The sequence below is a fragment of the Bos mutus genome, chromosome 13, assembly GCF_027580195.1.
Source record: "Bos mutus isolate GX-2022 chromosome 13, NWIPB_WYAK_1.1, whole genome shotgun sequence".
NCBI lineage: Eukaryota > Metazoa > Chordata > Mammalia > Artiodactyla > Bovidae > Bos > Bos mutus.
The window spans coordinates 36,894,910-36,919,355 of record NC_091629.1 but is presented as its reverse complement, the minus strand read 5'-3'; the positions used below and the strand labels follow the sequence as shown (position 1 = coordinate 36,919,355).

At 51.5% G+C, this 24,446-nt stretch overlaps 1 protein-coding gene across 9 annotated transcripts in view; it reads left to right on the top strand.

Annotated features, from left to right (window-relative positions):
* EBF4 (EBF family member 4) overlaps nucleotides 1–16,643 on the top strand; it is a 59,674-nt gene extending 43,031 nt beyond the window's left edge. For 3 of the 9 annotated variants that reach the window (XM_070381332.1, XM_070381327.1, XM_070381328.1), the window contains exons 8-17: nucleotides 6,774–6,855; nucleotides 7,650–7,767; nucleotides 7,850–7,983; nucleotides 8,076–8,202; nucleotides 10,203–10,291; nucleotides 10,437–10,777; nucleotides 10,846–11,034; nucleotides 14,128–14,312; nucleotides 15,557–15,632; nucleotides 15,869–16,643. In XM_070381332.1, the coding sequence (XP_070237433.1) occupies nucleotides 6,774–6,855; nucleotides 7,650–7,767; nucleotides 7,850–7,983; nucleotides 8,076–8,202; nucleotides 10,203–10,291; nucleotides 10,437–10,777; nucleotides 10,846–11,034; nucleotides 14,128–14,312; nucleotides 15,557–15,627 (1,336 nt within the window). In that variant the 3' untranslated portion in view covers nucleotides 15,628–15,632; nucleotides 15,869–16,643. Of the gene's footprint in view, nucleotides 1–6,773; nucleotides 6,856–7,649; nucleotides 7,768–7,849; nucleotides 7,984–8,075; nucleotides 8,203–10,202; nucleotides 10,292–10,436; nucleotides 10,778–10,845; nucleotides 11,035–14,114; nucleotides 14,313–15,556; nucleotides 15,633–15,868 lie in introns of those variants that run through there. The other 6 variants (XM_070381330.1, XM_070381331.1, XR_011466523.1 and 3 more) reach the window with 4 other exon arrangements.
* The last annotated feature ends 7,803 nt before the right edge of the window (nucleotides 16,644–24,446 follow it).

The window sequence follows — 24,446 nt, the reverse complement described above, 5'->3', positions numbered from 1 at the left end:
CTGGACACAGCCTTCCAAAGAGCAGTTCCATCCCACTCTGCTCTCCACCCCTTGAGAAGCCAGAGGACTCACATCAGTCACCTCCACATTTCCCTTATGTATTGAGTGTCTCTTGAGTAAAGCATTGTGTGAGGGGAGCTTTCCTTATGCAGTGGTGTCACACTTGAGAAGTTATGTATAAGTCAAATGTTTGCACTTGAGTCACATTCAATTCAGCATTTGCTTCTTTGGTATGGAATATTCCATTGACAAGGAAGGTTCATTTTAATTTCATCTTGAGTTGTGTTTACAGAGAGAAATAAAAAGCATTTATAGAGATGATTAGGAAGCCTAGACTGAGTTCAGGATGTGGCAAGGTAGGCGTGCAGGTGAATTACTCTTACCTTTCACTTAAATCATAGGCATCAGAGTCATGATGCAGAACTTCCACCTTTTAAATGCTTTGTTAGTTGGATGACCACGGTTCACAACTCATCTGGTCATTTATTAAGCTTTTTATTATAAAGAATGTTGAACATATAGGCAGAATAAAATAATGAACCACATCTATCCTTTACTGAACTTCAATAGTGATCAACTGTATGCTCATCTTAAAGTCCTGATCTTTAATCCTGAAAATCTTCTCAGACTGAGAGCAGCTGTCACCATAGCCAAAGGCCCCGCACTAGGAGCAAGGGAATCTTAGTGTCTCCTTTGCACCCCTGATGAATCTGTCACCTTGAGGAAATCCCCATGAAATGGCTAACCTGGTCCCTGCACAGCTTGCCTCTCAGGACTGCTTTTGAAGGAAGGTTTGCTGCATTGTCCTGCAGTGGCAGCCCTGTGGCTAGGGCAGGCCTGGATTGAGGGAACCCCAATTAAAAGTACTTTTCCATGACTCTAGTCATAGCTCAGTTGGTAAAGAATCCACCTGCAACGCAGGAGACCTGGGTTCGATCCCTGGGTTGACAAGATCCCCTGGAGAAGGGAAAGGCTACCCACTCCAGTATTCTGGCCTGGAGAATTCCATGGACTGTATAGTCTGTGGGGTCACAAAGAGTCAGACAGGACTGAGCAACTTTCATTTTCACTTTTTCAGTCAGTATCAGTGGTTCATCAAAGTCCCAAGTTTGTATCCTGACTTTGCATCTACTGTGACTTTGTCATTTATCCTTGCTGATTCTTGGTTTTCTCATCCATAGAGTGAGGATGATTGCAGACCTACAGCAAGATTATAAGAGGATTAAATAACATAATGCAAGTTGTAGGTTCAGCAGAATTCCAGCCACTAGTTAAGTGCTCAGTTAATAAGACGTGGATCACTGTTTAAATTTTTTTTTGCATAGTTTTGCATTATATTTGTAACTGATGTTTGTATTTATGGTGGTTTCTTCTAGTAATTCTAGTGGCAGCTTCTAGTACTTGACTTTTCTGTGAGGCACAGATCCTTGCCCCAACCCAGGCAGCATCCTAAAATGCTCACCCACAAGTCAGCCAGCTCTGTGGGTTTGGCCTCATCTTGCTTCCCCAAGCCTGTGGCCCATCCCAGCCAGAGAAGGGGAGCCTCCCCCAGCTCTCTTCCAGTTCCATGGGGTGGAGGAGGGGAGATGCTCAGAAACACCAGCACCAGGACTCATCCAGGCTGGGGGGGATGGGGGATGCTTCCCTGGTGACAAGCAGGGTCTCACAGGCCCTCAACGAAGGGCACATGCCTTCCTGCCTTAGGTCCCTATAGGGTGACCTCCTACAGCTCCCCTTCCCACCGAGTTACCTGGCCCTCTCCAGTTCCCAGCCTGCACATCTGACCTCTGTACAGACATGGCTCAAAGGATCTGCTGCTCCTCCTTCCTGTTGCCAATGCCATTCTCGTTCTCATCCTTCTCAGACTGCTCTGGGTTCTCCTCCTCTCCTCAGAGTGGAACAAAGTGTCACCTATGGTGCCAGCCTATGGAGAGGTTTCCTGGACTGTCCTCATGTTAATCCCCCCACCCCAGCCTTCCAGCCTCCGGGGACGTGGATGGTGCGTCACTGTCCCGGGGTGGGGAAAGAGGGGCCCAGAGACACCTTTCCAAGGCTGAAGGTAGCCAGGTACTGTTGAGAGGGGAGACACATCTGGGCACTACTTCTGGTTCTCTAGACTAGAACAGTCCCCCTGACTCAAGGCCCTGTGCTACAGAATTCCTGAGACTAACCTTGGAGGACAGGACCCTTTGGGTGCTAGTCACCCTTGTTAAAGCATAATATTCAATATGTTAGAAATATGATTCTCATATAAATTATTACTCAAGATGCATTGAAGTTTTCTGTAACTTATTGATGGAAGAACCAGCAGGATGACAAGGCTGGTTCAAAGGCTAAGAGGACTGATATAGACCATTGAGGAAAGAGTTGAGGAGAGAGGGAGGGAGAAAAAACAGATTATGTGAAAAATACTTAAATAAGATTGCCAAGTTAGACACAAAACTAGTTAATGTCCATAGAACAATAAAAGTGTAATCTTTAGGGCTCATTTCTCTACCAAGCAGAAGTTATTTGTTTCTCCCAACAAAAATGATTTTGCACCTCATCAGTTTTCTGCAAATTAGCACCTAAATTAATAGTCTGGCCCCAATTAATAGCAAATATGAGTCAAAGTTTTTTTCCCCTAGAGAGTCAGCTAATTCTTAGGTGGCTTTGTTAACATAATAGTCTGGAAAAACACTGTGTAATATAAATATGACATAAGCCATTATACATTTGTCATTTAAAATTTTCTAGTAGCCACATTTTAAAAAACAAAAACTGGTAAAATTAATTGTGATCATATATTTTATTGAACTCAAGATATCCAAAATATTATCTCAACATGTAATCAATACCAAAACATTACTAATGAGATGTTGTTACATTCCTTTTTTTCTGAATGTTTGCAATCCAGCGTGTATTCTATACTTAGAGCCCACCGCAATTGAGACTAACCGTGTCTCAAGTGCTCAGTGCCCCTGAGGGCTGGTGGCGGCCGTACTGGATAGTGCCACTCTAAAGCAGTCATTCCCAAACCCTAGGGTGCATCAGAATTACCTGAGGATTTATGAAAACACAAATGGCTAAGTCCCACCTCAAGAGTGTCTGGTTCAGTGAGTCTCAGGTGGAGCCTGAGATTGTGCATTTCTAGCGTGTTGCCGGGTGATGCTGATGCTGCTGGTCTGGGCACCACACTTTGAAAACCACTGTTCCAGGATGACTTGGAAAGAACTCACTGTCATCTTTTTGCCTTATTTCCAAGTCGTAGATGATTTTGCTTAACATCCCTGGTGGACCCGCAGGCTATCTGCAATGTTAGCATCAGCTTGGCCTCTGACTGGATGGGTGCTGTCTGGACACAGCCTCAGCAACTACCAGATGGCGGTGGGTGAGACGTCAGCCTCTCCACCACTGATGGCATCGACTGTGTGCAGCTCTGAGCTAGAGGTTCAGGAAGAAAGAAAAGGGGGACTGGCCTCAGTACCCCCAACAGAGAGCCCAGGCCTTGTGTGGTTGCTTCTTATTCAGTACTACCCTACAGATGATGCCAACCAGGGGTTCAGAAACTGAGATGTCCCAGGAAAGGCCTGCAAAGATGGAGGTACCAGCAGAGTCTTGGGGTTCTCAGGGAGGGGTGGTCTCTGTAGCCTAAAAGGGCCAGAAGAGGTTGGCCAGACAGAGACTGGGAATTGGCATGGATCCAAAGGACAGACACAACCTGTACAGGGAAGGGAGAGGGTGAGAGACCTGCCAGGCAAGGGTTATGGGAGAGGTTGATGAGGGAGCCTCCCAGGGGGAGCCAGGATCCTTCAGGAAGCAGCAGCCTGAGGCTTTGGGAGGCTGAAATGAAGGCGGGATCAGAAGGGACCTCAGCAAGCATCAATTGCTTCTCTCCTGGTTCATGGATGAGGAAGGATCCCAGAAATGTGAGACGATTTACCCCAGGCCACATAGTGAGGCAGTACCTGGGAAGTCTTCATCTCCAGCTGCATCCCAGAGTTCTGCAGGTTTGGGAGTGGGGTGGGGTGTCCAGGGCACATGTGTGGATATAAGGGAAGTGTGTCCCATGCTTGTTGAATCTTCAGTGATGTCCAAGGGCTAGCATTAATCCACTTTAGGACAGAGACTGAGTCCTATCCAGTGTCTTGTCCTCCTCCTTCTAGCTCTGTGTAAAGGCCTAAGCACATGGATATGGAGTTTAAATGAAATGGTCTGCACCACGTGTGACTAGGGTGTCTACACTCTATGCCATGTAAATGTGGGACATGTATGAGGTAACTACTGTGGGTATAGGGCTATACACCACAGGGCCCTCATAGGGGTCTAGGGAGTTATTACTATGGCATATAGGGGATCTACACTGTAGTGACTACAATTGGGGGGCCATATAAGCTGTCTGTGCTACAGGGTATCCTGTGGGGTATGCACTGTTCAGGGTCACAGGAGGTGACTGCACCTCAGAATGCTCTGCGGGGGTGTTCAGAAGGTCTACACTACATGAAAGTGTTTGGGTGGTGTCCACTGTGGGTGCAGATGTGTGCTGGTGGAACGGCTCTATGGAAAGAGAACTAAAAGGGGTTCCCAGAAGGGGACCCATTGTGTGGGGGAACATGACAGGGGCTAAGGGCTCAGAGGTGGGAGGGGAGACACATCTCCAGGAAAGCGACTGCTGCCACCTTCCACTGAGGGGTGGCCCCTGGGGACACCTCTATCCAGGGGTGGTGCCCACCCCTCCCAGGACTTGGGGACTTCCACTTTGGGGACTAGGCTTTTAGAGCCTGCTACAAATCTGATTTTATGCTCATAGAGTTTGGAGGCAACTCTGATGAGCTAAATGGATGTACACATCTGGAGACCAAAACCAGGGGGCTGATCAACTGAGGCAGCTGACTAGAGTAGCTCAGCTCATAGAGCAGCCCAGGAGGCTATGCTTTGTACTGGGACCCCCAGAGACTGTATCCCAGAATGCTACAGTTTGTAAAGAGCAACTCCCTGGATGCTCACAGAGTCCTGCAGGTGTGAAGGCAGATGACTGATAGTATCCTGAGTTTACTAACAGTACAAAACCAGAGTATTATCCATGGTTACCTCATGGAGAGTGGGCGGGGGAAGAGAAGGTCTCACCGTCCCCATCAACTGCCTGAAAGAAGGATCAAGTTCTCACGTGTTTATCTAAAAAAACAGTCAGTCACATCACTGCATATACTGTGCTTTTTTCTAATTACTGTATGTGCAAAAGAAGGTATCCACTGTGTATCTGTACAGTGTGTCTGGCAGGTACACCACGTGTATATGCTGACGATATGCTCTGTGTAGTGTTTGCTATGTGTATAAGGAATATAGGGCTTCCCTGGTGGCTAAGGTGGTAAAGAATCTGCCTGCAATGCAGGAGACCTGGGTTTGATCCCTGAGTGGGGAAGATCCCCTGGAGAAGGGCACGGCAACCCACTCCAGTAGTCTTGCCTGGAGAATCCCCATGGACAGAGGAGCCTGGGAGGCTATCCATGGGGTTGCAAAGAGTCAGACACGACTGAGAGACTAAGCATACTCATAAGGGATATAGAATGTGTGTGAAGGAGATCTGTTTGCTGGGGATGTAGTGGGACAGAGGGTCTGTTGTGTGTGAGGGGAATTTGTTGGGGGACGTGCTGGTCAAGAAGGAAGGGGGAATCTGCTACATGTGATGACAGCACAACGTCTGCAGCGACTATTCTGGGAAATCACATACAACATAAAAATGGTGTACTCATGCATATACTCATATTCCTTCAGTGCATATACATTGTAGGATGGACATACGCTGCGCATGATGATATAGACGTATGTGATTAGCATACCTCATGTGCATCATGGGTCCAGGCTGATGTAGAGTTCATATTATATATGCTTCTGTGAAGTGCGATAGGTCTACTTTATGTGTGATGGCTGTATCTTGTGAGTAGTAGTATATAAGGCATATCCAGTGTGCGTGCATGCTACGTCACTTCAGTCATGTCCGACTCTTTGCGACCATATGGATTGTAGCCCACAAGTCTCCTCTGTCTGTGGGATTCTCCAGACAAGGATAATGGAGTGGGGTACCATTTCCTTCTCCAATATACAGAGTACATATAGTATATTTACTGTTCCTGATGAGTAACATCTCCAGACTGAGAGGTACACTCTAGGGGAAGGACACGCTATGTGATACAAACACACTATGTATGTGATAAGCATGTGCTGTGCTCAGTCATTCAGTCGTGTCCCACCCTTTGTGACCCCATGGACTGTAGCCCAACAGGCTCCTCTGTCCACAGAATTCTCCAGGCAAGAATACTGGAGTGGGTTGCCATTTCCTTCTCCAGTGATGAGCATATACTATGACAAATATACATGATATGGGATAAGTTTACAGGTAAGTGGGAGTACCTGCTACATGTGGAGTATATAATAATTCATGAGTACTAAGTATATTTGGTATATATATAACGGATGTGTTCTCTAGGATGAACATACTGTGTATAGATGTGATGAGTATATACTTTGTGAGATAATTAAGCACTATGTAATCTACAGACTGTGGAGGTGGGAGATTTTCTGGACAGTGAAGTTGTTGTTGGGACAGGTCTCCTGGATGTGTGACATGTACCCTGTGCATATGGAGCTTAGGATGGGAATGTGGGGGGTGTACCTTGTGTGAGCAGGCAGAGGGGAAGTTGCCCTGCTGGGAGGCGGCGTGGCAGAAAGCAGTTGGATCTCCATCTGTTTCTAGAACCCCCAGACCCTTGAGCCCACCCACCACACTGTTTCAGGTTCTTCCTCAAGTTCTTCCTCAAATGCAACCAGAATTGCCTAAAGAACGCGGGGAATCCCCGAGACATGCGCCGCTTCCAGGTGGGTCTGAGGAGAGGGTTCTCCCCTGCAAACCTGCCCTTTCCTGCTGGGAGGGGGGGTGGCGGGCATGATGTGACCCTGCCACCCTAAGGCCCCAGGGGCTGATCTCTGCGCAGACCCATGTTTTGGAGCCTGGCGCCTGCTGGGGGTGGGGCAGCTCTGTCTCCACTTACTCTGGCTGCCAAGGAAGGCTTCATTAGAGTCCCACTTAAGGAGATGCTAATTGTGACATTTTTACATGATTAACGACCCAGCTAATTTGCATAGCGTGAAGCAGAGAGCAGCTGCCCTTAGCACATCCCCAGCCTGCACACCCCTCCCAGTGAAGGGTAGAGGGCAGAAGGAAGTAGCCCCAATTTCCTCCCAAGGGTGGAGCTTCTGCCAACGGGTTTTCAAGCTGATGCCCCCCTCCCCCATCAAAAGGCTCACTCGCACTTGCCTAAGACCCATTCCTGACTTGGCGCCCCAGGGATACAGCCTGTGGTGCATGTGAGCGCAGAAACAGTAGCCACTCTGCCCAAGGAGTCAGAGGATTTTTTTTTCAGGGCTTTTGATTTTTCTAGCTCCTGGGGGTCCATTCCCCTGGGCAGCCAGAGATTGTGTATGTGAGAGGGTCACCTGATCTAGTTGGTCCCCCTTCCACCAGCTCAGCCCCAGAGGGGCTGAAGCTCTTCCTCATGCCAGTGACTCTGAACTACAGTTACAGTATCCAGCCACCAGCCTCAAGTTGCCAGTGCTCTCCAGCAGTCCCTTACCAGGAGCCCCAGCCAGGCTGGCCTTGGCTCTCCCCACAGGTGGTGGTGTCCACAACAGTGAGCGTGGACGGACACGTGCTGGCTGTGTCAGACAACATGTTTGTGCACAACAACTCCAAGCATGGCCGCAGGGCACGCCGCCTGGACCCCTCCGAAGGTCAGGACCCCCCAGCCCACACCCTAGCCCCAGTCCCCACCTTGGCGTGGGCCCCTGACCTGGCTCCTCTCCTGCCTCCCAGCTGCCACCCCCTGCATCAAGGCCATCAGTCCTGGGGAGGGCTGGACCACAGGCGGCGCCACTGTCATTGTCATCGGCGACAACTTCTTCGACGGGTTACAGGTCGTGTTTGGGAACGTGCTCGTGTGGAGTGAGGTGGGCCACTCCCGCCAGTCTCCCTCCCAGCCTGGGGCTGGACCCTGCCCTCACCGGGTCAGAACCCGCAGGCCTCCCTTCTCCCCTCGCAGCTCATCACGCCCCACGCCATACGGGTTCAGACGCCCCCACGGCACATCCCTGGGGTGGTGGAGGTGACCCTGTCCTACAAATCCAAGCAGTTTTGCAAGGGAGCCCCGGGACGCTTTGTCTACACAGGTAAGGAGTCAGGTGGGTGAGGGGAGGCCCAGGGTTGCGGGAAGGAGCCCCACGTCACACACACTAGCCCTGGTATGGGAGTTGGCAAATCGCTGTGGTGTGACCAGGCGGCCAGACTCCCTAAGCCCCTGCTGGTGCTCACCCCACACCCCAGGACACCTCCTCTCTGGACTTTCTTTCCCTCACTTCTGTTTCCCTCCCTGGCCTCCACCAGAGCAACTCCCTGCACCTGCTTTACCTTCTGCACTCCCCAGTGTCTAGAACATCTCCATGGGGAGATTTATTTCAAAGATGCCCCCCAGTAGGGAGAATGGATACATGTAAATGTATGGCTGAGTCCCTTTGCTATCCACCTGAAACTACCACAACATTGTTAATTGGCTATTCAGTTCAGTTCAGTCACTCAGTCATGTCCGACTCTTTGCAACCCCATGAACCTCAGCACGCCAGGCCTCCCTGTCCATCACCAACTCCTGGAGTCCACCCAAACCCATGTCCATTGAGTCGGTGATGCCGTCCAACTGTCTCATCCTCTGCCATCCCCTTCCATACTGCAAAGCAAAATAAAAAGTTAAAAAAAAAAAGATGCCCCCAGATAACTTGCTGCTTCCCAAATCTTCCTGGTTCTCCTGGTTCCCCCAAGCCACCCCAGGCTTCATTCTGCATGCACACAAACACACATACATATCTTGCATGAAGCCAGGGCAAAAAGTTAACAGAAGACAGGCGTGTAGGCCACTCCTGAAGATGTGGCTTCATCCCCCTTCCTGGCTCTATTTGACCCCTGGCCAAATAGAGTATGCTCTCCACTGCCACCTTCCAGCACTTCTCCCCAATGCCCCACCCCACCCAAGAGATATTCACTGAGCCCTTCAAGAGGCACCCTACTTACTGCTTACTGGGGAGCTCCAATATAAGAGTGAGAGGGGACAAGCAGGGAACACCACATGGGCTGGTAGAGTTACACAGTGGAGGAGCTGGTAGATGATCAGAGAAAACCTCCAGGTGGGAGTGTGGGCTAAACTGCTAAGCTGGGACCAGAGAGGTGAATAAGGAGGTAGAGGTGAGGAGGAAAAGGTGTCCCAGGAGAAGGGATGGCAAGTACGAAGACACTTGAAGGAGTGCCTTAAGATGGGCTTCCCTGGTGGCTCAGCAGTAAAGAATCTATCTGCCAATACAGGAGATGTGGGTTCTATCCCTGGGTCGGGAAGATCCCCTGGAGAAGGAAATGGCAACCCACTCAGGTATTCTTGCCTGGGAAATCCCACCGACAGAGAAGCCTGGTGGGCTATACAGCCCATGGGCTCGCAAAAGAGTCCGACACAACTTTAGCAACTAAACAACATCAAAAAAGGAAATTCACTAAATGTAGAGTTTGAAGTGGAGAAGGAGGTAGGGCTTTAAGGCTGGTGAGATAGGTCTCCACCAGACCAGAGGAGGGGGGAGGGGAGGGGAAGAGGGAAGAGGTCTTGGAAGCCTGGTCAGGAGGCTGCAGCATGCACCCCAGAGCTCTGGGTGTGGGCCAGCCCATTCCTGGGGCACAGGCGTACCCCTAACGGTCAGGCGCCGCTGAGAGTCCACCAGAGCGGTGATAAATGGAGATTGTTGCGCGGTTTTTTTTAATCTTTTTATGATAAATAGTTTACTCCTCATAAGCTCAGACAAAAGCTGCAGACAAAACTCTCCAGTCTTGTCCCTAGGAGTACTTAAGTTAATATTTATACAGTTGTCTTTTTTCAAATCACAAATGAGATCCTATAGTGCATGTGTATTAATGCCAAGCAGCTGGCACAGGGCCTGGCTCAGTAAACATTTGTTGAATCAATGAGCACGAAAGGAACTGAAGAAATTTCCCGAACCTTGCTGACCCACGTGCCTAGAGTTTTCCCAGAGGCCTGGGCTGGGCTCGGAGGAGGGGTTCTGCATCCAGGCTCGGGGACTGCTTGCTGGTAGGCGCTATGCGGGGAGGGGCGTCCTGCAAACACCACCCCTTTCCCCAGCCCTGAATGAGCCCACCATTGACTACGGATTCCAGAGGCTGCAGAAAGTTATTCCCAGACACCCCGGAGACCCCGAGAGGCTGCCCAAGGTACTCAAAAGGGCGAGGCAGGGAGGACTGTGGCCGGTGGCCGGAGGGGGGATAGGGAGGGAAGAGGTAGCTCCGGGCCCCCCGCACCACCGCCACCCCCGCCCGGGGCCGCCCCTCCGTCCGCCGTCTCCTCCCCTGCCCCCAGGAAGTGTTGCTGAAGCGGGCGGCCGACTTGGCAGAGGCCCTGTACGGAGTGCCCAGCGGCAACCAGGTATGGCGCCTCCGCCCGCCTCCCCGCGCTGGGCCGGGTGCTGCCCGCCTCCCGGCGCCCGCTGCTGCCCCGGCCGTGCCCGCTCTTGTCTTCGCAGGAGCTCCTCCTGAAGCGCGCGGCGGACGTGGCCGAGGCTCTGTACAGCGCCCCCCGCGCGCCGGCGCCGCTAGGACCCCTGGCGCCCAGCCACCCGCACCCTGCCGTCGTGGGCATCAACGCCTTCAGCAGCCCGCTGGCCATCGCCGTCGGGGACGCCACGCCGGGGCCGGAGCCAGGTGCGTCCGCCGCCGCCCGGAGGCCCTTTCCCTGCGGGCGCGCGCCACTGACGGCCGCTCTCCCGCAGGGTATGCGCGCAGCTGTGGCAGCGCGTCCCCGCGCGGGTTCGCGCCCAGCCCCGGCTCACAGCAGAGCGGCTACGGCGGCAGCCTCGGAGCTGGCCTCGGCGGCTACGGGGCCCCGGGCGTGACCGGCCTCGGTGTGCCCGGGTCCCCCAGCTTCCTCAATGGCTCCACGGCCACCTCACCCTTCGCCAGTGAGTGTCCCCTGCCCGGGGGGTGGGGGGAAGGACCAGGCCCCGGGGAGCAGAATGAGGCTCAGCTTGGCCCCCTCCTAGCCTATGGGGTTGGAAGGAGGAACTCCCGGCACCTGTCCGTTGAGCGTCGACCCCGGCCTTGCCCTCCTGTGTGCGACCTCTCTCTGCCTTTGGAGACCCACTCCGCCACCTTGGGGCCAGGGCACTTCTCGCACCTTTATCTCTTTGCTGACCGCAGTTGTGCACATCGGTTCTAGCTTTTCCCTCCTGCTGAAATGAGCTTTAACACCAGGGTATCCTCCCTAAATCTAGTGGACCGCCGGCCTTCCCCCTTTGTATGCCAGGGCTTCAGGAGGAGGGCTGGTGCCCCCTGCCGGAAGCCTGAGGAAACTCAGGGCGCAAGAAAAGTAGGTGTCCACCTGGCCCCACGGCCCCCAGGAGACGCGGGGGCTTGAGGAGGGAAGAGGTAGCTCCCACAATCTGGTTGTGCAGAGCAAGAGAATTCTGTATAGTCAGACACCTGGATTCAGCATTTGTTGAAATGAGGAGCTGACATTCAGCAAGTTACTTCAATTTTCTCTGTAAAACAGGATCAGTATCATCTGTTGCTTAAGGTTGTTCTCAGACCTGAATGTGCAAGTGTACATAAAGGGCTTGGACACAATTCAGAAAGAGTGCAGTGACTGTGCATCCCAGCACTAGCTGTGGGCACTAACCACCTTCTGTATGGTTTCTTAGGGTGTGCAGCTCAGAGCTGGGTAGATGAGCAGAAGGCATTTATGCTTTTACCATGCATGGCCCTCAACTCCCTCCTTCCAACACGAAGTTCCAAAAGAGCCTGTCTACAGGTTCCTATAGCTTAGCTATTCAGCAGACATGTATGAAGCACTTAACTCTGTAAAGCACCTGGCTTGGGGGATAGTTCCACCCTTGCTCACCTTCAAGGAGCTTGCCCAGCAATTGTAAGAGAGCATGCACCTTGATTCCCGGGAGACACTGCTGTGCCAGAAGAATGGGAAAGCCGGCCAAGAAGGAGCTGGTTGTGTGGCTTTTCCTGCCTTTCCTTAGCTTATCCCCTGTCTTTTGTTTGCTATTGCTGAAGACCAACGTATCTGGCACCTGCCTAGACTTTCTTGCCATGGCCTACATCCTCGGTACTTCTCTTTTTGGCTGTGAGTTGGATTCTGGGGCTCTGCCTTTGGCCTGGGCTCAGTATCTGGGACCAGAAGCCCCCTGTGCTGATGTCCACATAAACCATGACCCTCTGGTGTCCCCACCAAGACTCCTGTCTCCTCTTTGCTCTAGCTAGGCTACAGTGCTCCCACTTTGCTTCAGTTCTGCACAGTACTCTTACCACCTGTCTCAGAGTTCCCCCCAGATCAAAGCTGGTGGAATTTGGAACACCAGCCCCTCTTATCCATCACACTCAGTACAATCAGTCAGCAGTGGAGAAACAAAGTGCCCCAGAGGGCCAAAGCCAACTGCCTGGAGTCTTCCCATTCAGCCAAGAGGTCAAGAATTCCCTAGCTACTTATGCCCTACTCCAGCATCACAGCCCCACTCCAGTGCCATCTAGTAGTGTCCTGTCCAGTCCCCATCCACTCCCCTTGTGCATGCTTTGTGGTGGCACTCCAGTGGGTGTATGAGTTTGCCAGGGCGTGCCTGTAATGACATCCGGAACTGTCCCTGCCAGAAGCTGTCTGCTTAGACCTCTTATCTGCCTTCTGCTTCAGCCACCAGCAGCTCTGGACTGACCCACAACTCCCAGTACTACCCAAGCTGCAAAATGCAGCTGTGAGCTCTGGGCCTTGAAAGATACAGTACATTTCTGCCATTCATGTCAAGCCCTCCATAGAGTTCCCTGGGCCTCATTAGCTAGCAGTCAGCATTGTCTTAAAGATGATGCATGGGGCTGAGCACATTTGGAATAGGGACAGCTGTTGAAGGCATCACTGTTCCAAAGTAGGAGGTGGGGGATGGGGATGAGAGTGTTTTCTAAATGCCAAAAGCAGTTTTCTCAGGCTACTGGTTTCTTTCAGGAAACCCACACCCTCACCCCATTGCCCCCTGCTTAAACAACACTCAGATCACAGTCCTATTGGTGTTTGGAAAAGAGAGGTGGGGAATTGGGTTCAGATGAGGATGTAGAAAGAGGGATCCAGAAATGACCTGGGCAGGAGCCCCAAGAGAGGAAGTGAGGCAGAAGAAGGAGGGGCAGACAAAGGCTGTGTGTGGGAGGCTCCCTGGTTATTCCCAGGAGAACAAGCCACAGCTGTGGAGGTCAGGGGGTTAGAGAACAGGACGATCTGAGAATGTGGATTTTTGTACATTTCCTTAAAATTAACGAGCTGGAAGGAGGAGATGGAGGAGGCCTCTAGGACCAGGGCTGAAGATGATGAGGACTGGCATTAAGCTGGAAGAGAACAAAGTGTTAGGGGTCAAAGGGAGTGTAATTGGTAAGGGGAACATATTTGTCAGGGGGAGTTAGGGTTCTTGTGTGAGCTGTGATCCTGGACAGAGGGGCTTTATAACAGGAGCCTATGTGAACCCCCCAAACTTCACCCTGACCACCTGCCCCAGCTCTGCTGTGAACCCTGACCTTTGACTCTAACCTTAATGCCCCTGGGCCCATCAGGATTTCTGAGTGTCTCAGAATCCCAGTGATTTTCAGCAGGAATCCTAACTTGTTCCATCTCATCTTCATTCCTATCTTTATGGACACCTCTCTGTATTTGGTTTCATTGGATGTTCTGATTTTGCTTGCTTGCTTTCTTTCTTTTTTAACCTCTTCTGGTCTTATCATCTCCAACCCTAAGAGAAAGGGGCTCTAGATTCCCCCTGCCCCAAACAGCAAGCGCTAGCCCATAACCCTAGAGGTTCTCAGGCTGCCTCCAGAGGTCCCCCCAAAACCTTGACAGCCTCCCACTGAGGGCTGAGCCTGGCACCCAGTTCAGCAGCCCGCACAGGGCATACTGCTCGTGCCAGGACAGCAGCCAGGCTGCTCACTCTGGTGCTGTCTCCCTGTTGTGTCTCCCACTGCCTTCCCTGCTGCGCCTGCCCCTCCCTGCCCCGCCCCGGAGTCATGCCCTCTAGCCCCCCGCTGGCCTCTGCCTCCTCCATGTCCCTCCCGGCGGCTGCCCCTACCACCAGCGTCTTCTCCTTCTCGCCTGTCCACATGATCTCCGCTGTCAAACAGAGGAGCGCTTTTGCCCCCGTGCTGCGCCCGCCCAGCTCCCCACCCCAGGCCTGCCCCAGAACCCACGGAGAGGGGCTTCCAGGTGAGTGCTCTGTGCTGCTTCGCTGGGACCTACTTGGTAGAGCAGCTGGGCTTGTGGGGCCCACTCCATCCGTATCTCACAAGAGCTTCAAGCCAGTTGCCCAGTTCTCCCTGGGGGGTGCAGAGAAGGAAGCTCTGCAGGGGTCCAAGGAGGCCTATCTGGACCCTCTTCCCTGGGCCTCATAGCTTGGGATGGTCTCACTCTGGACCATCAAGAAGACTCAGATACTAGTCGGAAAAGGTCTGGAAACCACTCCAGGGCCTCACCCCCATCCAGTTGAGCCCAGATTAAAGACCCAGCGCACAGCTGGAGGAACCGTAGCGTGGACTGCATGCCTTTGACCTGTACCTCCCTGTGTCCACCGGAGGGTAGCATACACCATCATGAGAGACCTGGTCACTCACTCAATGGAGGGAGGCTGACCTTAGATAAACTTTAGCCTGGCTTTGCCTTCCCTGTTTTATAGATAGGGAATTGAGACCAGGTCACCCCTCCCACAGTCCATTAGTGAAATAATTTATGTACCATTTATCAATCTTTTCCAAGTCAACATCCAACTTAACAAAGCCTGGGCTCTAACCAGTAATGTATATAGCAAGTCAAAAAGAGTTGCATCCCCTCGGATAAGATGACTCTTGGGGTGGGCTTGTTAGATGATGCTCTAGGATGATTTGAGGTAGAACATGGTCATGTTTGTCCTTATTTCCAATTTTTGGATAATTTTTAAGTGTGTTTGAAGCTTAAAATGCAGGGAATAGAAAGGACAGAGAACCACCAGTTTCTCTTGCAGCAAACCATAGCGAGGGGTTTAGGCAGAGGCAAGAGTGATGGAAGGGGTGAATTTCGTGGGATGTGGGAGGAAGACTTGCTGCCATCACTGCATTAGGTATCAGTACTTCTGGAGGCTGCCCTCTGTCCTTTCCCATCCTGATACATGGCTGTCCGCTTCCTCACCGTGAGAGAGGCCCTCTGAAGGAGACATGCTGGAAAGAAGAAGACGACCCCGAGTCGTCTCTCTTGACTGAAGAAACTAGGGGAGCAAAGGCTTGAGGCTGCACCTCCCAAGAGGTCTGGGGGACATACCTCACCTAACTGTCTGCAGTGCTGGGCCCAGGCTAGGAGTGGGGGTGGCTGACTACCTTCAAGGCTCTTGATAGCTCTGCCCTGAAAAAGTGCGTGCTGCTTCCAATCAAGAGGGGTGCAGGCTACACATGGCTTATGGCTCCCCTCCTTGGTTACTGTAGACCAGCCTTTTGAAGATTCTGACAAGTTTCACTCTCCAGCTCGGGGACTTCAAGGCCTGGCATACTCCTAATTACGGTAGGTTTCTGGCTGGGTCTTGCCTCCCCCCCCCCCGGCCCTTGGATGGGCTCTCTCCAAAGACTTTAGCAGGGATGGGGAGTTGAGGTCCAGGTCTCCCTCTCCCAGGCCCATCTAGACAGTTGTCAGAACCACAAAACCCAGTGGCCCAGGCTAAACAAGAAGAGAGAAGTGGCTTTCTGTCGCCTTGTGGCCAGCCTTCCTCCAGGATCTTCATCTTTTCCTTTCCCCACCAGGTCTACAGGTGTTGCCCCCACTGAGCTCGGACTAGTGGTCCCTCCAGGATTCACACCCATGCTGTGGATTACGGCACAGACAGATGCAGGGCCAGGGCTGCAGGCAGACCTCAACCCACAGCCCTGAACGGGGAGAGGCCTTCCTCCCTGTGCTCAAGGGCACTTCAGTCCTACAGGCTTCTCTCACCTCCCTTTTCTTGGGGCTTGTTGGAAGCCCCAGCACTGTGCTGATGCTCTTGTTAGGAGAGCATCCTAGGGAGGTGCTGGGATGCCTGACCTTACTTGCTGGGTCAGTTCCTCTGAAAGAGATGGACCTTGTACAGACCAAGGACATCTGGTGATACGAGCAGGATGGGGACTGTGGGAAAGAGCTCAGGGAGAGGTGGCCTGGGAAGGTCCTGTTTGCGTCTGACCATCTCAACCATCCCAGCATCCCAATTCTTTCTGGGGCAAGGGGTGGTGCCCAGCAGCCTGGCTAGGCTCCCATGGAGCTTCTGACAGCTACTTGATCCCATGGCTGCCCCACTCCTTGGGACCTGCTCACTCATTCTTGCCGCATCATGAATCCCTGAGGGGGCTTTGGGCATGAAGGACACAGAAGAGGAGGTGCCAGGCCCCTTGGATTGGTTGATCTTGCCCTCAGTGAATGTCTCATGGACTCTGGCCCTCCACACAGATGACTTTAGCTGGCCCGATAGAACCATGGGTCCAGCTGCCCCTGGCCTCATGTTCTGCTGAGGTTGGAAAAAACAATAAACACAAATGCAGCTAGCCACCTGGCCTCTCTGTCTGCTTCCTTGGCGTGGGTCTGCTTCACTCTGCAGCTCTAAAATGCTCCTGAGCAGCCTTCTTATACCTTGGACTTTTTCAATAGCATCAGAGTTCAACTGACAAGTATTCCCTGCCCAATATATGCTCTCGGGTACTGTGTAGGGGGGCCCTGGAGGGGTGGGAAGCCAGCAGCCTGAAGACCCAGGACGTGGGCTCAGCACTGACTGGGAACACATTCTGGGGCCTGAGGAATCAGTCCCTCAGCTGTCTGACTGGGACCAAAGCGGGTTGGAGGGGAGGTTGTCAGAAGGACATTGCTGGGAACTAGAACAGAGCAAACTAAATACTACCCCAATGTACAGAGGCTCAGAAGTGAAATCCTTCCTGACTAGAGGCCTCTGGATGGGGAAACTTCGCTCCTAGGGCTGCCTAACACCCCTAACCTCTTCCCTCCTCCCCAGGTCTAGGCACTTGCCAGCTCTCCTGTTCCAGAGTTTGGGAAGAGAGGTGGTTAGAAAGGCAAGATTCCCAGGCTCATTCACCCAACTCATAGGATGAATCCCAGTTGCCCCCCCCCCGCCTCCCCCGACCAGTGTTCCCTAGACCCCAAAGGTCTGCCTCTATGACACTGGGAGCCACTTTTTTGAGGCACTGTCCAGAGAGCCCAGGGTCCAGCTCCAGGCTTCAGGCTTCCTTCTCTCTCCTGACAGCACTCCTTGACTCTGGCCTCTGGAAACTCTGTCTTTCCCCAGCCAATGAGCTTGCACCCTGCAGGCCTCTGGACAAATACACTTGCCAAGGCAGATGGGCTGGCCCTGTCCCTCAGAGGCCTCCGCTTCTCTTGTGTTCCTGCCAATCCTGGGGTTCATCTCACCTGGGCCCATGATGGGGTAGCCTTGGGTCATCCTGCCTTCTTAGTGCTTGCCTGGCCTCCCCTCAGTTCCTGCCTTCAGCCTGTGTTGCAGAACCCCAAAGCCTGGCAGCCACACCCTGTTCCATGCAGGCTTTGAGCAGCTTCTACAGTCCAGGGCCCTCCCAAGCTGATTACCTGCTACATGCTGATCTTATGAGATACAGGTTATTACTGAGTAGAGGTAGCTCAGTACCTGGAATGGGTCAGGTGCTGTGGCTGGTGTAAATAAGATGTGGTATTTGTCCTCATAGATCTCACAACTGTGCCCAAGCCACAGTTTGAATCTATGCTGCCCACACCTGGGAATTCCTTGAGGGTCAAGTGGTTAGGACCCTGCACTTCCTCCACTGCTGGGGGTCCAGTTTCAGGAAATTGAGATCCCACAAGCTGCTCGGTGCAGCCAGTCAGTCGGTAAAGACACTTCCCACTCCCTCATTCATAGCAGGCAGAGCCAATCACTTATGATGTTTGCTCTAGACTGAACTGTGCACTCTCAAAATTCGTACACGGAACCCAAACCCCTCCACCTTTGTGGCTGTATTTGGAGATAGGACCTTTAAGCAGGTGATTAAGGTTACATGAGGTCATAAGAGTGGGACCCTAATCTGATAAAACTGGTGACCTTTTGTGAAGAGGAAGAGACTCCAGAGCTCTCTCCACTGTGTGAGGACACAGCAAGGAGGCAGCCACCCACAAGTCAGGAGGAGTCCTCACCAGGAATCGAATCAACTTGCACCTTGATCTGGGACTTCTAACTTCCAGATCCATGAGAAAATACATTTCTTTGTTTAAGCTACCTAGTCTATGGTATTTTGTCCTGGCAGCTTAAGCTGACTGACACAATTTTCTTTCTCATGTATCTTGGTTTTGGTACCCCTAGAGGCAGAACCTGGGACAGGTTCCCTGCTGCAGGACTCTGGAAGACAGTGTAGAGCACATCTGAGTTTTCTCACCCACAGGGCCGAGGATCTGGGATATTGATCCTCCAGCCCTCATCTGTCACTGCCTAGAGGCTGCTCCCAGGAGATTAACTCTGACACTTCCCGGCTGCCTGTCCCTCCTGCAGGGAAAAAGCCACCAGTAGGCTTTGTTGTAGGATGTTGTAAACAAATTCTGAAACAGTGAGTCTGAGGGGACATGGACATGTATAACCAACAGTTCTACTATTCCACAGAACCACCAGGGTCACAAAATCCTTTTTAACACAGTCTCTAATCAGGGCTGTCCCTTGAGATGACAACTATTAACCATATTTGGCAAATAATCACACCAAGCCTTTTTGTAGCTGATAAATTAGTGAGTGAGTGAATCTGGACCATGAGTCATGGATCAGTACAAGACAAGCCTGCAAGCAAGTCTGGGCCTGCATCTGGGTCTGCAGCACTTCTAGCAAAGCAACAAAGGCATTTTTTTCTGGGTCTCACAGTCAGAACATGTCTCTGGACTTCCAGCATTCTCTAGTTGAAAGGTACTCCATTCTCCATAGCTCCAGCCATCCTGTTGTTCAGATGCTCAGACGTGTCCGAATCTACAATCTCTTGGACTGCAGCATGCCAGGCTTCCCTGTTCTTCACTATCTCCCAGAGTTTGCTCAAACTCGTGTCCATCAAGACAGTGATACCATCCAACCATCTCATCCTCTGTCTTCCCCCTTCTCCTCCCGCCTTTGATCTTTCCCAGCATTAAGTTCTTTTCAAATGAGTCAGTTCATCACATCAAGTGGCCAAAGTATTGGAGATTCAGCTTTAGCATCAGTCCTTCCAATGAACATTCAGGACTGATTTCCTTGAGAATTGACTGGTTTGATCTCCTTGCAGTCGAAGGGACTCTCAAGAGTCTTCTCCAACACCACAGTTAAAAAGCATCAATTTTTCAGTGCTCAGCCTTCTTAATAGTCCAACTCACACATCTGTACATGGCTCCTGGGACAACCGTAGCTTTGACTATAAGGACCATTGTTGACAAAGTGATGTCTCTGCTTTTTAAAATGCTGTCTAGATTTGTCATAGCTTTTCTTCCAAGGAGCAGGTGTCTTTTAAATTCGTGGATGCAGACACCGCCCACCATGATTTTGGAGCCCAAGAAAATAAAGTTTGTCCAGCCATCCTGAGTCAGGGTGGTGTTAAACTAGTGACAGAAGCTCGGTCTTGATCTTACATAAATCTCTGTGGAGACCCCACTGCCCAACAAATGCTAGCATATAACCAGGTCCTATTCTAGTGACAGTCCTGAGGCTTTGTTGACAAGACTGGTTCCCGAGGATTGACGCCTGGAGGTGCTGGACTCGACAGGCCAGTGGTGAAAGTTCTAACCCTGTGCCTATGTTCATATTGGTTAGGGTGGCATCATGCACCTGGAATGGGGGTTGTCTTCACGCGGATTCCCCCAGGAGCAGAGTGTGAGACAAAGATTTGGTCTTGGAGGGTTTATTTGGGGCGTAATCTCAGGGAGCAGTAGTGAGAGACAAAGGAAGGGAGGCAGGGGAGGCAAGGAAGCCCAATACTGTGTGTGTGTAAGCAAGTCACTTCTGTGAGTTATCTGAGGCTTAGTCCTACCAGAGAACTCTGGGAAACCGTGTAAAACACATGCCTCAGATTTCCCACCTGAGGGTCAAGGAGCAAGCGTCAGTCAGTGGTTGGAAGCTTCTGGGGGCAGTGAGAGGAGAGCACCACCTTCCTGGAACTTCTAGGGCGACAGCAGGCCCCAGAAGCTAGAGGAAGCTCTCAGGCAAAGAGATGCAGTGCGGGCAGACAGAGTCAGACAGGTGGCCACTGAAGAGGCAAAGATGAGGGGCTCTGGATAAGGAATGACTGTGTGCGCTGGAGGTGGCCCCAGGCAGTCCAGCGGTGGAAGAGGAAGTTGGTTTTTCATAGTTGAAGTCAGTTTATGAATTTTTCATCATCTGCAGGTCCTCCCTGTCCTGGGACCGGATGACACAAACTCTGCTCAGACTGTTTCTGGTGGAGGTACCAAGATGCCAGATGACAAAGGGATCCTTCTCAGCATCAGCCCACCACCAGGCTTTTTTTTCCCACAGGGCTGATGGGGTGGGAATAAGATGGGGGTCACATTTTTAGTCACTTGACCTTTAGAGAAAGAGCATCTCCCAGGAAATCCTCTGTGTCCTTCCCATTTGTTTCCCAGCAGAACCAGGCTGCTGTGTTCTGTATCCTCCAGCAGCCTCTGGAGCTGTATTTGGCTCAGATGGGACCCAGTGTGAACAGGCCTCACTGACTCCAAGGAAGTCCGACTGCAGCTTTGACCAGCCCTGACGCTGACTGTTTTGCTAAACATCCTCCTCTTGCCATCCCTGCCCATATTGGAGGGGCCCTTAGTTTCTTCCAAAAAGAAAAATCTCCCAGGGAACTCTTTGGCAGTCCAGTGGTTAGGACTCAGAGCTTTCACTGCTGTGGTCTGAGTTCAATTCCTGGTCAGGGATCTATCATCTCACAAGCCACATGGTGCAACCAAAAAAAAGAGAAAAATCTCCCAGAAAAATGGAAACTGACGTGCAATGCAGAAAGGCTGGTCTTTTCAATAAATGACTTTGGGTCAATCAGATATTATATGAAAAGATGGAACTTGACCTCTATTAACACAGCATTCACAAAAATCAATTAAGATGAACTGTGGACATAAATGTGAAAGCTAAAACAGTAAAACCTCATGCCCTTGAATGTAAATTATTAGTTGTTTGCCAGAGTAACCTCTAAGGTCTATTTCCCCCACCACATGGTCTGCTTAGAATGAGACAAGCATTATACATAGTTGAGGTGTTTCAAATGGGCCCCCAAATCTCTTGTCTCTTCCCTAAGATGACTTCTCCAGATGGAAAGAAGTTCACGGATCACACACAGTGTCTTTGTGCCCCGGCTCTAGAAGAGCCAGGCTCTTCAGTGATTCTCAGAGACTCCTTGCTCCTACTCCTGGTCTGACTAGCTTCCCCTCCCTGTCCATAGCTTTGCACAGACACCCACGAGCTTCCTTCCTCTGCTGCCATTCCAGCAGGCAGTAACAACAGACTTCAGGTGACAGAAGGGAATGAGCCACCTTGAAGCCAGCTACTTTGAAGTCTGGTGTTCATAAGAAGACCCCCAAAGTGAGAGTCCTGATTGGTGTGGGCGTTGACCTCTCCGATGCACTCAGGTCCTCCTACCACTTCTTCCACCCTTTCCTGCTCACTCTCACTAAGGGATTTTTTGATAACTGGAATTTCTTAGTTGAATGTAGTCTAAGTTATCAGTCTTTTCTTTATGGTTAGTGTTTCTTGTGTCCTTTTTAAGAAATCTTCACCTATCCCCAAATCAAGAAGATACTTTAATTTTTATATATGGTGTGAGCAAGGGGTCAAGTTTAACTCACACATAGTAATACTTTGTCCACAGATTATCTTGGATTTTCTTAAGTTGATATTGTCATCTGTGTTATCTTCAGTGTTATTTCTTCATTTCCTATCCTTATTTCTGTTCTTTCCTTTTCTTTCCTAAATACACCATTGGTGCCTTCAATACAAAGTTAAATAGAAGTAGTGTTAGTGGGCAGTTTCATTTCATTCCTCGTCATGAAAGGCAAACTTTTAACATTAAGTGTCATGTTTGGTTTTATAGGCATCCTTCTATTCCTAATTTTCTAAGAAAAAAAAGTTTAATTATGAATGGATGCCAAATTTTATGGAATGCGTATGTGCATATAATTGAGAGATTCATATGAATTTCTCCATTATTTTGTTAATGTGCTGAATTGCATTCATTATATGTCTAATGTTGAACCATTACAAATCAAGCGCTCACTAAGTCATTCTACCTCGATGCAAACCTGTCTCCCCTCAGCTGAACCCTTAGCTCTGGGTCCCTTCTTTTGGAGTTCCAGAAAGACACTCATGGACCCTCTGGCCAGGGGCCCCTGCTTCTACTCACTTCTCAAAGGAGAAGGTGTCCAAGCCCACCCCTGCCCCTGCCTTGCCTCAGTCCTGAGGAGATGGGGAGTGAGGAGGGGCAGTTGCTGGGATTAGAGCTGAAGGGACTGTCAAGGGAAAGGGAGTGTTCTGAGTACATACACAGCCCCCACTGGAGACAGAGTAGAAGAGACTTGGTGACTTTAAAGATATGGAAGAGACTTCCCAGCAGGGCAGTAACAGAAACAGGACTTTCAAGACAAACAAGATATTTATGCACATTTCTTGTGGCAATTTTATTCCTTGAGAGAGAAAGAGCCAAGTGTTTAAAAAAGGGGAAGAAAAACACTGTCAAGCAGAGACCTGTTGTTCCTTGGAGCCTAGCATCCTGGCATCTTGGTTCTCCAAAGCCTTTCCTTCCTCATTCCCTGCCAGCCTGGGAATGAACACTGCCCTGAGGACCATTGGCTGTGCTGTGGGCCCCTTGGGGTGAGCTGCCAGGGCTCCCAGGGGAGGTGTGGGTGCCTCCCCATGGCCAGGGTATAAGAGTGTGTCCACCTGGCACCATGGCCAAAGGCCATGCTATAATGCGCAGCCATCCCATGAGTCCAGTTCCTGAAGGCCTGCCTTTTGTGGAGGGTTGGGCAGGAAAGCCCTCTGGCCTGGCTCCCTGCCCCTGCGGCCTCTTTTGGGGTTCCACCCAGTTGGGAGCTTAGCCCTCCTCCACACATCCCCCTCACCCAGGGCCTGAGTCCACCTGAGGGTGGGTGGAGGAGGGTCTGGCCATTGGGACTGGCATTGACTCAAGCCCAGCCAGCTTTGGCTTCTGTGGTGAAAGCGAGTTTGTCTGGGCTGCTCCCCAGGCCCTTCTTGGAGCCAGTCCCGGAGGGCCACCTCGCCAAGACAAACTGCCTGCCGCGTGGAATGTGGTTGAGTGGCTGCTTGCAGGCCCCAGCCTGGCACGCCTGTCAGTGGTGCTCGCATGGTTCTGTAGCATGGAGCCCTAGAGGATCCCCAGGGGCAGGGCAGGCCGGGCCGGGAGCAGGTAACGAGAGGCTACCAGGTAGTGCTCTGCCCCTTTTTGAGTGACATAGGGCCATCCCCTCTCTCAGTCTCACCTGAAAACCAAAAACTCATAATCAAGCCTCTAGGTTGACAGAACTCCTCCAAGCCCACTTTTGCAAGAGGAGCAGCTTAGTTGCAGAAGGTGGGGGAGGAGGGCTGCAAGGAGGCACATGTGCCTGCGTGTAGACGTGTGCAGTGGGGCTGCCAGAGCAGGAGAAAGAGCAGCAGCAAGGCCTCCTCTTCCCTTAACACAGCCCAGGAGGAAAGGTGACATTGATGATGCAGCCCTTGCCATAAGCCCATCCCCTTAGGTGGATTCCCTGGAAGCAGAGCCTGAAATGGGGATTGGAATGCATGTGGATGCGCTCTCTGGAAGAAAGGAGCTGAGGGAGGCAGAGCAAGGTGAGCAAAAGAGCTCAGTGAGAACATGGGGGTCAGGGGGACCTAACATGATGCCACATGACAGTCGGCAAGGAGATGGCTGTAGTACCCCTGGGCCAGCTGGTCATTGGCCACAGGTTGCCAGATGGGGTGGAGCCTGGAACCCCTGGGTCCAGAAGATCCCACTGGGCCAGAAGCAGTACTTGAGGGAAGGGTAGTGGCCAACACTCCCACAGGCGGGGGACAGGTACACTGGCAGGTAAGGAGGACCCAGTGGGACACTGAGGGCCTCCCCTCTCCCCACTTACCTAGAGCCTCCAGGAACAAGGCCTTTAGTCCTCTATGGCAGAGTACATCATGAGAAACGCTGGACTGGAAGAAACACAAGCTGGAATCAAGATTGCCGGGAGAAATATCAATAACCTCAGATATGCAGATGACACCACCCTTATGGCAGAAAGCGAAGAGGAACTCAAAAACCTCTTCATGAAAGTGAAAGTGGAGAGTGAAAAAGTTGGCTTAAAGCTCAACATTCAGAAAACAAAGATCATGGC